At 59.4% G+C, this 14,463-nt stretch overlaps 1 protein-coding gene across 2 annotated transcripts in view; it reads left to right on the top strand.

The window, feature by feature from the left end:
• Window positions 1-14,463, top strand: part of SEPTIN9 (septin 9) — a 151,397-nt gene that overhangs the window by 9,683 nt on the left and 127,251 nt on the right. Inside the window, exon 2 of one of the 2 annotated variants that reach the window (XM_028112902.2) lies at window positions 4,884-4,940. In XM_028112902.2, coding sequence (XP_027968703.1) covers window positions 4,884-4,940 — 57 coding nt within the window. Of the gene's footprint in view, window positions 1-4,883; window positions 4,941-13,547; window positions 13,585-14,463 lie in introns of those variants that run through there. The other variant, XM_028112904.2, reaches the window with a different exon arrangement.

The raw sequence follows: 14,463 nt of genomic DNA, 5'->3' as shown, positions 1-14,463 counted from the left end.
AGAAAGAGGGATGAAGATTGTGCGTCCCGGGGCCCCCATCCTGGGCTCGGAGGTGGAGGGGCAGATGGCTCTGAGCCAAGGTCGCTGTGACCTCCCCGTTCTTTCCTGAGAGACTCAAACTCAGGGGTTTGAAGACAAAAAATGAAAATGGATTCTTTTCTGTTCTTTATTGAAAATGGATGTTTGTGCAAATTTTCATAGTGTCTCTTCCTGCAAAATGGTAACTTCTTGATTGGAGGAAGGTACTGTCCCGACCTCATTCGTTGCTGGCACAGAGCAGAACCAGATGCATGTATGTGTATGTGTGTGTGTCGGGGGGGGGCGTCACCCTCCACCTGGGCTGGGATGTCTCGGCTGTGCACGACCCCAGAGGGGCTGGGGACAGCCGCCAGATCCTGGACGGAGACAGTGGCTCTGAGGCTGTGCATGGTGTTGCAGTCATTAAAATCATAACTAATAATAACACATGAACTCGAGAGTCTAGTTAGATGCCTCGGTGCCTGTTGAACCATTTTGAACTTGTGATTTACTGGGTCCTATCATAAAACCTTGTCCGGAAGGAAGAAATACAGGGCTTTCACGCCGACTGCACCCCTGCCTGCATCCCCTGTGCAGGCTCCCCAGGTTGCACGCACAGGGCGATGCCCAGGAGACAGGCCGAGGGGCTCCCCTGGCCGCACGGCTGCTGTGCCAGGTGGGGCTGCACCTGGGCCGTGTGGCGGAGGGGCAGCGCAGGCTCCGGGCAGTTTCCCCGGACCGGTTTTTGCTGCCTGCGGGTGGGCTTTGCCCCGGGGCTGCCATGGTGGCTCCGTGCCCCCACCCTGCACACTGGTTCTAGCAGGAAAACGCCGCCCCGGGCCATCCCCGCTGGCCCAGCCCTGCCCAGGATCGCCACGTTTCTCTCCAGGACCAAGGAGCCCCCATTCCTGGTCTGGCATCTTTCCTGCTCCGGAATGCTGCGATTTCATTCGGTTTGAGACGCCGGCCAGGGGTGAGTCCTGCTTTCTGCCCTCTGCTGCCCTCTGTCTCAGTCCCGCGGGCTCGGGGCTCGACACCGTACACTTTACTGGTGTGTGTCACTGGTCTGGAGTTTGTGACCGTTTATGAAATGGCCTTTGTGCCCAGCCTCGGAGTTTCTGGGGTGCGCGGGTCTAGGAGAGCACCCAGATCCTGAGTTCCCCTAAGCGTGACTGTTCCCTATGGATCTTACACTAACTTACACTTTGTTCAAATGCATCGGCTCGGGGCAGCCAAGCTTTGTGAATTCCTAATTATAGATCCCTGGGTTCAGGCTGGCGTATGTGGCTGGTGAATAATAAGCATAAAAATAATTTTAAAATTATTATGATTATGATTAATATGCTACTAATGATAATTATATAATTTATCGAGTGCTTACTTCGTGCGAGGCGCTGTGCCGGGTGCCCACAGTGTGTGGTGACGTTTAATCTTGGTCACCCGTGTGCGTGCACTGTGCCCGGTCCGCGGGCTGCAGACGGGGCAGCCGACACTGGAACGGGGACCTCATTTCCCGGAGGGGTGGTGGGGGCAGCTAGCACCTGGCGAACCCCGGATTTGAACCCTGCTCCACGGACTGCCGGCTTTCCCGCTTCCCGGGCCTCCGGGAACTCCAGCAGTTTGGTCAGGGATGACTCCAGACGGCCAAATTTCAAATCGCCTCCTCGCCCTTCAGAATATGTTTTATTTTAAAATCACATAAAAATAACTCAATTCTCAACTGGAACAACTGAGCCCTTAGATGGCTTGGAGGCCTTTCCGGCTCCCTCTCCGCTGGACTCTGACGCGGGGCCTGAGGAGTGAGGTCCAAGGAGCTGGATTTCAGTAGCTCTTGGCCGTGGGTCCCTCCCAGGCAGAGGCCCGGCCGAGTGGGCGGCGCTGGGCGGGGAGGTTGTGCGAGGGCGGGAGCCTTGGGCCGCCACCTCCCGGGCTCGGGAATCAGCATGCCCAGCATCTTCTCCATGCCAGGGGCTGCCTGGCACCAGCCGCGTGTTTTGGGAAATCGGAAAAACAAACAGCATAAATAAAACAAAAACTCCACCCAAGAAATCTGAGACAGATGCTGTTTTCCTCCTAGCCGCCACTCTAGCCCCACCCTGGGTTTGGGGAGCAGCGAGCCCAGAAGGGGGCTTGGAGACCAGATGCCCGGGGTGGGGGTGTGGAACCCGAATGGGACCTCTTTCCTTTTACCTTTGCCGGAAGCAGGGGTGGGGGCACGGGTGGGCGTCCAGCTGGCCCAGGGGGAGTCGCAGCCGGAAGTGAGTCAATCCACAGGAATGTTGGGTCCATTCCTTCTCTGTTCCTCACCCCGTACGGTTTTCATATTGGGGACTCGCTGGGCTCACAGGCACAGCTGTGGCTCACTGGTGCCACTCAGCCCAACAGTGGGACCTCTGAGTGGCTCGTGTGTGTGTGTGTGTGTGTGTGTGTGTGTGTGTGCGCGCGCGCGTGTATGTGTGTGTGTGTATTGAGGGGGTGATGATGAGATGGTGCTTCTCATGGGTTGTTACATGCAGTGTAGCTCCCGTTCCGGGGTGTGGAGAGAGGTCACAGCCATCGTGGAAGGAAGGCCTGCTGAGGCCGGGGGTGCCCTCGTTCACGCCTCAGCAGCCTTGGGAGCAGGGCCTGTCCCCTCCCGCCCTTCCCTGCCCTGGGCAGCCCACCAGAGACATTTCGGGCCCACCCTCTCCGGGTCTTAAGGGAGCTGTCTGTTCCAGAAGTCCAAGGCAGGACCTGCCCGCACAGCCCTGAGGCCGTGGTCCAGGCTCCCTGTCCGGCAGGGCTGGCCTGGAATCCCTGTGCTCTGGTTGGACGTCTGAGGAGGGATGGTGTTCATCGCTCAGCCGTGAGCAGATGTGCGTCAGAGTAGGTGGGCACCGAGGACGGATGCTTGCGTGTCTGCTGGGTGAGATCACTGTATCAGTCGGGGTTCGCCAGAGAAACAGGCCAGTGGGGGAACGGGCTCATGTCATTATGGAGGCTGAGGAATGCCTACAGGCTGCTGTCTGCAAGCTGGACACCCCAGTGTGCGTCCCAGTCCCGGCCAGGCCGAGAACATTCTCCCTTGCTTTGTGCCGTTCATGCCCACCACACTGGGGGGACGGCTTGCTGCATTTAGTCCATCGATTCAAATGCTAACCTCATCTAGAAACACCCTCCCCCACGACACACACCCCCAGAAACCATGTTTGGCCAAATATCTGGGCACCTGGGAATGCAGTCAGGTTGACCCGGTATGGCGGGGGTGGGGTGGGGGGCTCTGTAGGAGAACTTGGCATTTGGGGACGTCTGAGCCTCCCTGCCCTGAAATGGCAGTGGTGGCACCTGCCTGGTGGGGGTGGGTGGGGAATGGACATGAGCTCGTGACTGTCCTAGGGCCTCGGCACGTGGAAGGGGTCATGACCACACAGCATTCCCCCCGGCCTCCTGCAAGGGTCAGCTTGGGCCTCCCTGCCTCCTCAAAGCCTCGCTGGTCACTTCAGGCCCTTGAATCTCCTGCCACATGCATCTCCCGGCGTTGTTTCGTGGTGTGTGGGTTCAACATTTAGGGCACATCTTGGGTCCTCCCCAGCCCTGGAAAGAGGCTCAGGCTTAGCAGCAGGTATCTGTCAATACTAGACCCTGCAGGATGGACCGCACCCATTCTGTTGTTGCTAAATCCAGCGTCCTCCAGACGTGTAGAGCATGTGTGTCACCGGGGAGCTGGGCATGAGGCCAGGTCTTGCAGGTCGCCCTGCTTGGAGCTCTGGAAGCTCTAGGAACAACGCCGGCTGCGTCCACTCCCTGTTGCCCATAGTTTAGGGGTGGGTTTGTGGAATGAATGTGAGAATAAATGAATATTCCAGGAGCCTCTCTGGAGGACTGCAGGAGAGGAGTCAGCACCTCTAACCCCAGCGGTCTGGGTGGGTGTCAGACGGTGGAGGCTGCGGGCAGGTTTCTGGGTTAACCCGGGGCCCCTTCTCCGCTCATCTAGCTGTCTGCGGGGAGGGCCTCTGCTGGTCAGCATGGGGTGTCCCTACAGCTTCAAGGGATGGCTTGGTTGCCCAGGCAGCCCGCTCCCGGAGCAGCGGAATCTGGCAGCAGCCGTGCTCCCCTGCCTCTCCCATGGGTCTCCTTCCTGGCAGCCCCGGGTTTGCTCGGCTTAGCACCTCCGCAAATCCCCTCGAGTTGGGACTTGCTTGCCTTAAGCCTCTCCAGGGAGCACGCACTGGTCCAAGGGTGTGTGTGCCGGGACAGTGCGCGTGCAGCACGAGGCCGTGTTAATCTGGGGCTCCGTCCTTGTTCCCTCCTGGGGCGGTGGGAGAGAACAGCCCATCCTCCACCCTCCCAAATCCAGCCCGGCTCTGCCCAGGCCCAGAGCAGAGGGGGCTGGGTCAGGGACTCTGGTGCAGGGAAATCTCAATTCACAATACAGGTAGATGTGCATTATCCCAGGGGGTGGCTGGGGCCTGACTGGGTGCCAGCACCCTCAGCATCCTGCAGACAGTTGGGGTGGGGGGGGCACACTTGGCCAAGCCCAGATTCTGGAGGTTGATGGGACTTGGGTTCATTCTGGGCTCAACTCCTAGTAGCTGTGTGGCCTCAGGCAAGTTACTCAATCCCACTGAAATTCAGCTGTGAAATGGAGTAGTGAGAGTTACATGGGAAATGTGTGCAAAGGGCTTGGCCGGTGTCCAGAAGGCAGTGGCTGTCCTTGTGGGTAGCTGCTGGGTCTGGGTGTCACCTGGGAGGACCAGGTCCGCTGGCCCCACAGGGAACTGGTTTCTGGTCCTGGAGCCCATTGCAGGAGCAGAGGTGAGGATATGCCCTGTGTGAACCACCCCTAGCGGCCTCGTGTGACCTTTGCCCTCTGCCCCTGTCTTTAGGAGTCACACGGACCTCCAGCAACCGTCTCCGGAAGCTCGGCGACACCACTGGCCCAGGTAAGTGGCTTGTTCAGCCGTGACCCCCTCTGTTCTTCTGGCCCAGTGCTCCGTCCCGCCTGGCCTTCTTGGGTGAGTGGGGCCCCTCGCCTGCGGCCCAGGGAGGCCCTGTCTTTGATGGCTCTGATTCAGATGGCTTTCAGGCCCATTGACCACAGCTCTGCTGGAGGTGGGCCTCGTAGGCGGGGGGGGGGGGGGGGGGGCTCTCTGTAGGGAGGCAGCGCTGGCCCAAGGGAGCAGGCCCGCGTGTGCGGGCCAGAGGACAGAAGGGAGAGGCAGATGTGGATGCCGTAGGGCCGCCCCCACTGAGGCGCTGAGGGACGGGCGGCCCGTGGGTGGGTGGCTTTGGCTCTGAGCAGCTCTGGGCCAGTCGGTCCACGGACCATTGCTGCTCCCTGCAGAACTGAGGGGGCTCCCGCGACAGAGCAGACACGCCGCGGGGACCAGTTCACAGAAGTGGGTTCTCGGTGGTCTTGGCTGAGCTCTTCTCTCTGCTTTTTCTCTGTGTGTCCATGCGGGTGGCCTCTTTCCAAAGAGGACACTGGGGCCCAGAGATGAAGGATGAAGGGACTCACCTCCCCTAGAGCCCATATCCTCCCTCCAAGACCAGCCCTGCCCTACAGAACTTTTCTGTGATGGTGGGAATGTTCCACACCAGCCGTAGCGGCCACGTGACTCTCGACCGCCTGAAGAATACATTAAGTTTATTTTATTCATTCTATCACTTGCGTAGAATGACTTGATTAACGTATTTTAAATTAATTTCCACATAATGTCTACATGTAGCTAGCAGCTGTGAAATTAGACAGCCCCGGATCATTCTGGCTACCCCAGAATTCCTTACCTAGATGTTCCCGAGCTTACTTCCGGGCCATTGCAAACCTCTCTGAGGGCTGTCCGTCAGAGGTGTCACCTACCTGTGGGCTGGGCACTCCCAGGCTTGTGGGGTGCCGAGGGGCAGTGCCTGGCAGGGAGTGGGGGTGGCAGTATCCGGGGCGTGTGGATGCACAGGCCGGGATGTCCCCACGGCTGTGTCTGAGGCCCCTTGTGGTGCAGGATGGGGCCGGGTGTGGAAAGGGAAGGGTGACGCCCGGCTGGAGGTCTCCAGGGCGGCTGAATGATTCACATCCGTGGTTAAGCAAGAGCTCCGCCCTGCGCAGCCGTGTCGGGCCACTAACCACTGGACTGCCCGGCCGCCGCTGTCTTTCTGGGGAACTTTTCTCTGGGGTCCCTTGCCTCTGCAGCTGGTCTGCTTCTCTGCCCCTCCAGCAGCCGGGCAGGTCTAGGGACCTTGCCTGATGCTGGGGCTGGGGACGGGCTGCTGAGCTCGGGGGTTGAGGTCTCGGGAGACAGGCGCCCTGGGCCGTGTGGACACAGTCTCCTCTGGCCCTTGCTTCCCTGTGCTCAGACTGGCCAGTTCTGTGCCGTCAGCACTTGGCAGCCCCTGCCACGGCTCCGCTTGGAAGCCTAAGGCATAATTTGCCGAAGCCCAGAGCTGCAAGCTGGTGATCTGGGTTTTGCTTGGGACCGCCTGCTGACACACGAAATCCTCTCTGTGGGGGCCTGCGCGGGCTTTGCCCCGGGACACCCTTTCCTTGTCTTCCTGGCTCCTTCTCTAATCCCGGCCATCCTGCAGCTAAGACCGGGGTCCGAGCGGGGTTCTTCCCCAGACCCCCAGCCTCTCAGCCCGCCCCCCACCCCCGGCCCCTCTGACCGTTGCAGGATCCCCATTTGGAGCCGCCGCCCTTCCTCTCCTCCCCCCAGCCTGACCTCTTGTTGCACAGGGCCCGGTCACCTGTGTCCGGGACTCCGGACCCCCAGTGCTCCCAGAGGGCAAGGGACCATTCCAGCGCATCCTCCATGAGCTCAGATTCTTCACGAGGCTGTGTTTGGGACCAGGCCGGGGATGGCCGATTCTGGCACAAGCCACAGTCCATCAGCTCAGGCCACACCCACGGTCAAGCCTTTGACGAGCTCAATCACTGTCTGCCCTTTTTTTAAAAAAATGGAATTGGTAGACATATTAAAAAAAAACCTATTAAGACTAAAATAAACCAGCCATGCACCCACCATCCCTTTTGAGAAATAAGGTGTTCCAGGTGCGGTGTGAGCCCCCAGGTGACCCTCTCCATGTCCATTCCCACCAGGGTGACCACCTGTTTGAATTCAGAACTGGTCACTGCCGGGCATGTGTGTGCTGCGTGTCTGGGGACGACACGTGCCTCGTCCTGCGGACCGGCAGTATCACATTGGGTGTCCAAGGGGAGTCGGCTGGTAGTCGCTCTTTGCTTTTTCACGCGACAGGATGACTTTGAGATTTATCCACTCGGGGTGTGCGTAGCTTTGTTCATTTATTTTGACCAAAGGTGAGGGCTTCTCCGTGTGGGCAGGCAATTACCTACCCACTGGCCTGTTGTTGGAGGTCCACGGAAGGTTTCCTCTGTTACAGACGCTGCTGGAAACATTCTCATGTGTCCCCGTGCACATGTGTGTGTCCCCAGGCGGAACGTCTGGGCTGAGGGGATGCCCATACTCAGACCTCCCAAGTGGCCTTCCGGTGTGTTCTCCCACGCTCACCCGCTTTCGGTGCCTCGAGCAGCCTCTCTGGGCTGCTGCCTCTGGGCCACTGTCTCTGGCCAACCTTTGCCCTGGTTCCCACAGCTCACACAGCATTTCCCCTCAGTCGGCTTCTCACCTCCCGCGGCCGGCCCAGCCGGGACTCCTCAGGGCCTCTCCTTCTGCCCGGACATCCGGTGTGTTCTGGGTCCTGCTTTTCCTCCTTCAAATACCTCTGAGATGGGTGGCCTCGTCCCCGCTGTAGGGGGTTGACTGACGTCCCCCCGGAATTCATGTTCACCCAGAACCTCAGAAAGTGGCCTGACTTGGAAATAGGTCTTAGAAGCATGATTAGTTAAGGACCTGGAGATGAGATCCTGCTGGAGTTAAGGTGGCCCTAAGTCCGACGGCGGGGGTCCTTACAAGAAGGGGAGCAGGGGAGGAGGCCACGTGAGACCACAGGCAGAGATGGAGTGAGGCGGCCACAAGCCCGGGGACACCGGAGCCCGGGGCTAGAAGACGCAGGAAGGTTTTTCCTGAAGCCGCTGGAGGAAGCTGGGCCCTGCCAATACCTTGATTTTGGACTTTGGCCTCCAGAACGGGGAGAGAATCAGCTTCTGTTGTTTTAAGCCTCTTCCTCCGGTGATTTGTCACAGCAGCCCCAGGAAGCCCATGCACCAACCCCCTGGGCTCGTGTGGGCGGATGACCCTCTCTCCACAGAAGGATCTCCCCCAAATGCTGCTGTCTGGACCGTGTCTCTGCCCTCACGCCTCACAGTCAGGTGCCCCATGGGATGCCCGGCGGTTGCTCCCGCCGCACGCCCCCAGTCTTTCTGTCCAGGCTTGCACACCCCTTGCTTGCTCCGTGCCTGGTGAGCTCTCCGCCTCACGCTCAGGATGCCCAGCTGTACGCACAGCCCGGCTGCCATCATCACGGCCGTGTGGGCAAAGGGAGAGAGTGTGCCTGTGCCGTGGGGAGCTGGGCACGCAAGACGCAGCCAGAGTCTGGCTGCCCAGGGGCCTTGCCCGGGGCTCCCATGGGCACCCCCCCGCTGGTGCTGCCCCTCCCACCCACGGACACCTGCTCCTCCTTCATTCCTCGCAGCTCTCAGCCTGGCCATCCGCCCAGGTCGTGCTTGAGGAAGCAGGAAATCTGAGCATCGTCCTTGACCTTTGCTCCACCCCCAGCACCCTCAGGTCGGCAGGTGACCAAGATCTTAGCAACTCCCCCTCCCCTCAGATGACCCTTGGGTGGGCTGCCTCGTGGCCTGGGCAGGCATCGGTGTCCCTCCTCCTCTGCACTCCTTCTCCCCACAGAGCCTGCTCTATTCCCATCAGCCTCTGGTGGCATTTACTAAGACCTGCCTGCGTGCCCAGGACTGGGCCACAGGCTCCATCCCTGTGATTATCCAGAACAGACCTGATCATGGGCTCTTAAAGAACCCTTAGTTCCCTTTTCCCCACAAGTTAAACTAAGCCACAGCACAGTGTCCATGACGCTTCCCAGCCTGACCCGTCCCCCCTCCCCCCTTCCAGGCTCTCACTCCCGCGTCCTCCCTCCTTGGTCTGTGCGCGCCGTGCGCGCCGGCCTCCCTGGGGCCACAGCTCCAGGGTGGGCCCTGCGCCTTCTCGCCTCTGAAGGCGTTGTCTCCCCGGGCTAACTGTGACCCAACCTGTCCATCTCCAAGGTTGGCCTCAGGGGTTTCTTGGTCCTCCTGCCCACAGGGCTGGGTGTTCTTATGGCATATGGCTAGCAGGCCATAAATACTGTTGAATTCAACTTGATAGGACAAGCTTGGGATGGTCGGCCAAAGAACGAGTTTAAAATAGAAATGTCAGCCTTCTTTTGCGTTGGCTGGAAAGTAGCTTTTCTCTTTGTTTGTCTTCTGGTGAAGAAATTCATGGAGAATGCAGTGTCTCTGGGGAGGAGGGGCTGGGAGAAGCACACCCATGCATCAGTAGGCACACGTGGCTGCCATATTGAAGGCGGTAGATAGAGAACGTTTACGTCATTGCAGAACGTTCTGGTGGGCAGTGCTGGTCGGGAGAGTCTACACGTTGGATCTTCAAGTTCACTATTCTTCCAGCGAGCATTTATTGGGCACCTCGTGCGTTCCCGGCAGGAAGTGAAAGACACCAGCTCTTCGGGGGAGTTTCCAGTATTCTGGGGAGACGTTTCAACCTGGGGGCCCTGGGGCAGATGCTCTCGAGAGCCTGGCCTCCGTACTCCTCTATCCCCTTGCAGCCAGGGGCCTCCGGCTCCGGCCAGGCTGCAGCCCGGGATGGATGGCTGAGCATGAGGCCTGTTAGTGGCGGAATTGGGCCCCGTCTGGGCTGCCTCTCGCCATTGTCTTGGTTCCCTTCCACACTGCCCTGGAAGAACTCCCAGAGCAACAGGCCGGCCCAGGCTGTTAGCACCAGTAAACCCCGCAGCTGTCCCCAGGGCAGAGAGCTGGGTTGTATTTATTTAGGAACAGCCGAAACTTGCTGCACAATAAAGAGTGGAGAGAAGGTTCCTGAGAGGAATGTAGCTGCCTGGGCCCAAAATCCGCCCCACTCGGGGAGAATGCTGGCGGCCCGGCTGGGGCGGGCTGCCCGCTCTCCTGGCAGGTACGGTAGCCGAGGCGGCTGTGGGAGGGTCAGCAGGAGGGGGTCAGGATGGAGCGCCTTTATTTTTAACTCAGGGAAGCAGACTTCAGTGGTGGAGTCTGGGGATGAGCAGGAAATGAACGGAAAAGTCATTTTTTTAGAGTGAGAGTTCCCCGTAGCTTGGAGCTGATTATGGAGGATTTGCGAGTATCTGCATGGCGGGGGGTGGGGGGGTGGGTGGGGGGGTGGCCCGAAAGCCTGAGCCCAGAGCCTCAGAAAGCCTCCTTTCAGCTGGGCTCCTCTGCCCCCACCTCCTCACGGCCCCTCCTCGGAAGGCACACCGGGAATGAAGCCACGTTGGTCCTGGGGCCCCTGCTGCCCACATCATGGGAATCATCCTCCTGGCCTGGTGGTGGGAGTCCGGGGCACCCCGGGAACACCTCTTAGCTGTGTGTCCTCTCCCCACGGGGTGCAGGGGGCTTGCAGCTGTGCTTCATGGGGGGGCCTGAGCCACGTCTTTAACGACAAAGCCTTCCTCCAACTCTTCCTCCTCGCCCTGTACCACGCCCTGTACCACGCCCCTCACCGGGGATGGGGACATCGATGGCAGTGTGCAGATGGCAGGTGCAGATCTGTGGGGGGGGAGGGTGAAGGACAGAGATACCATCTTGAGGACTGTCTGGGAGAGGCTGTTGGGCAACGGTGCCAACCCCAGGACGTGGGCTGGCTGGGGTGGCCGGGAGCGGGGGCAGTTTCCCAAAGCTGTGGCCGTGGGGGGTCCTGCCTCCCCCAGATGGCAGGTGTTGGTCCAATTTGGGAAGCGCTGGGTTGAAGGAAGCCAGCCCCCTCACAGAGACTACTCACTGCATTTACTATGCTAATGTGCCGGAGGAATCTAAGGCAGGCTTCTCGTTTTATGTAACCACAGAGCCATGTCAGGGAGGAATGGAGCCATGTGGGGAACCAACTTTGGGGATGCAGGTCCGGCCTGGCCTGGACAGTTGCTTCCCCACCCCCCAGGCGTGGACAGTGCTGGTGCCTACACCGGGCCTCGGTGAGCCCTGGGGGGTTGGTTGCCCCCTTCTCCCATGGCCTGGCCTCACCCCACTTCTGCGCCTGGCCTCTGAGCTGGCTCATGACTAACACGGGCCTCATTGGAGCCAATTGGTGCTGCCAGGTTTTTGGTTTCAAATGATCCCTTGCTTGGGCCAGAATGCTTGGATTTTTAGGCATGGTGGGGGAATGGACATTGAGCCCAGCTATGCCGGGGAAGAACTGAGGGTCAGAGCTGTACTCAGCAGCTGCCCTGACTACAGCAATGAAATCACAGCCTGTGTGCTCAGCGCCCAGAGGAGGTGGCCAGGAGGGACACGGCCCCCACTGGCCTACCCCGGATTCCCACCAGCGGCCTGTCTGTGGGGCCTTCCTGGGCCTGCTTGCCTTGCTGGGAATTGGTGCCGGAGAGTCCCCTGTGGTATTAAAGGGGTTTCTTCTTTCTATGTTTTCTGTCGTTTCTAAATTTAATACAATGAACAAATACTACATTTATAATCAGAAAAACCAGTAAGGAATATCTTTTCAAAATTGGGGAAGAGAGTGAATGAATAAACCAAAAAATTCTCCCTGATTGCCATTGTTCGAACTCAAGGGTTGTTAGTGGTTGGTGGAACATAATGTTTTCGAATGGAATATGATGACCAGAAAATGTTAGACAGGGGCACTGACTCGCTGGTTTATGGTGTCTGTCTGTGTTACCTGGGGGGCCCATACAAATGGGCACAGATTTGGTGGCTTGCAACGACAGAAGCGCATTCTCTCGTGGTTCTAGAGCTGGAGGTCTGAGATTGAGGTGTGCTCGGGGCTGTACCTCCTCCAAGGCTCCAGGAGAGGGTCTTTTCCTGGCCTCTTCTTGCTTCTGGGGGCTGCATCCAGCCTTCGAAGGCGGGGTCGTCAAGTTTCTCTCTGCTCTGCCGTCCCATCCCTTTCTCTGTGTCTGTACCCTAGACCTCTCTCTGCCTCCCTCCTACACGAGGCACGAGGCCCGTGATGGCATTTAGGGCCCACCCTGATAATCCAGGCTCAAGATCCTTCGCTTAATCTCCATCTGCAAAGATTCTCCAAGTTAGGTCCCATTTACAGGGATTACGATGTGATATCTTTGGGGGCCATTATTGAGCCTGTGGGACCTAGTTGGGCTGAGGCACTGCTCCCACCTTCCCTCAGCTGGCAGGCCACTTTTGGGGCTGTCCTCCAGGCTCTGCTTGGGGGTGGGGGTGGGGAGATAGTTGCTGTTGGGTGCCCCCGCCCCCAAGGAGACACCCTTGGTACATAGGAGACTGCATTTGGGGTCCTGTCCCAGGCAGGAGGGGATGGGAACTTTGCCGGCACCATCCAGATGTGCATGGACACCCCCCTGACTCTGACCAGGTGCTGGTGGGTTCCCCCTCCCCGAGTTTGCCAGGTGAGCAGCCCCCCCCCCGGGGGACCCCAGTGGAAGAGCAGGAAACAGCTGAGCCCCTAGCCAGGCCTTGGGGGGGGGCCCCTCCCAGAGAAGTGCTGAGTATGGGGAACCGTGCTGAGGAGCCAGGCTCCCTCCCCGGGGACAGCTGGGGATGCACTGACTCATGAGCCAGTGGGACCTTCCAGGAAGTCTCCCTCGCGCCGCCCCCTCAGCCCCCACTGGCCTGGGTGGGACGGCCAGTGGCCTGTGTCACCGCTGCCGCTGACGGGACACCGGGCAGCCACAGGGGCAACTCCTCCGGGCTCGTCGGGGCAGGTGCTCTGGAGCCCTCCGTGGCCGCCTGCCTCCTTGGGGCCAAGCCGGGGGTCGGGGTGGGCTGCAGGGCCCCCGCGGCGCAGGGAAGGCGAGGCAGGCACGCAGGAACTAGGCTTTTCAAACGCTTCAGCCAGAGGAAACGTAGCATCGCGGGCCGGGGAAAATGAAAGACTTTGGAAGTCGCCAGGAATTTGACTGTGAGCTGGTTTCCAAGAGGCTAAGTTAAGCTTCTCCAAGTGGATATTAAAAAGGAGCTGCAGGCCTGGCGGAGGGGCTAGAGGGGGTGGAGAGCAGGCCGCCGGAAGCCGCACGCTGCCCCTCTGGAGCCACCGCGCGCGCACAAAGCCCAGACGGCGGTCGGTCCGGCCGGGACCCTGGGGCTGCGGGAGGCTCACGGCCCACGTCCGGCCCCTGCCCCGCCTCCTCGCCTTCACGGCTGTGCCTCGGTCCCTTCTCCTCCCCGATTCAAAGAGACAATGCTACTTCAGTTTGGGGCACAAACATATGATCAGCACATGGAAATGTGGTAATTTGGATGCATTCGTGATTGCAACAGATTGAAGAAATTAGACCAGACAAAGAGTGTTTTTGGAAGAGGAGGAGGCAGAAGGAGGGAGGGCGTCGGGGGTGAGAAGGGGAGGACGCCTCTGGAAAGGGGGACGCCGCCAGGACTCCCGCCTGCTGCTAAATATATCGTAGTAATGGAGAGAGACCGGATCACAGGTAGGCCCCTCGCTGCCCCCGCCCTTAACTCAGAGCTGCGTCCGTGCTTCGGGAGATAAGCACCCAGGGATCACTTTTATTCATTTTTGTGGACATAATTTCTTTTCCTTTTGACTGTTCTGAGGTCGTGGGACACAGTGTTCCCAGAGCTACGCTTCACAAAGTCTGGCTTTTATTGAAACTCTGCTCTCCTTCCCCTCGCTCTTCTCGCTCGGTCCCCAGTGCATCTCGAGGCGCCGGGAGCGCCGAGACCGTTGGTGCCGCGCTCCGGGAAAGGGTGGGGGGACCAGCGGCTGGCGCCCGGCTCTGGAGTGGTGGCATTTGGGCCGCTAGTTGGTTGGTTTGTGCACTGTGTGGTTTGTGTTTTTGCCGCCAGCCAAAGTCGGTCTTCAAGGCTGTCCCGGTCTCCTCCCTGAAATAGCATTTTGGTGCCTTCCCAGGAGTTCATTGCAGGGGTGGAGCTCCCGGTGCTCAGAGGAGACGTGCAAACGTGTGTGTGCCCACACACGGCAGACAGAGCTGGTCCTAGAAGCTTGGGGCATCAACCAAGGTGAATCCCCCTCGGGGCCAGGGCGGTAGTGTCACTCAGGTCCTCACTCACTTGGGAACCCTAAAGCAGGGAGGGGGAGTGACAATCTCCCAGGGTCACCGCGGGATGCTCTAGGCCAGGGAGATTAGCAGATGTGGGCTCTGCTCGGATTCTGGAACAGAATCACTGTTTAGAGCATCTCGATGTCACCTCAGGGCACGGAGGGAGGGCAGACGCTGGTCCTTGGGCCAGAGGGGCCTCGTGGGTCTGGACCCATCCCTGCTCTCCCTGGGGTCCAACATTTCATAGACGGGCCGTTCTCACTGCCGACCCCCACAGAGCGGGCACGG

Source organism: Eumetopias jubatus, unplaced genomic scaffold, assembly GCF_037043125.1.
Source record: "Eumetopias jubatus isolate StellerSeaLion01/CBP00866 unplaced genomic scaffold, mEumJub1_p1.0 scaffold_10, whole genome shotgun sequence".
Lineage (NCBI taxonomy): Eukaryota > Metazoa > Chordata > Mammalia > Carnivora > Otariidae > Eumetopias > Eumetopias jubatus.
The sequence above is the reverse complement of the archived record's forward strand: the minus strand, read 5'-3'. Positions and strand labels throughout refer to the sequence as shown.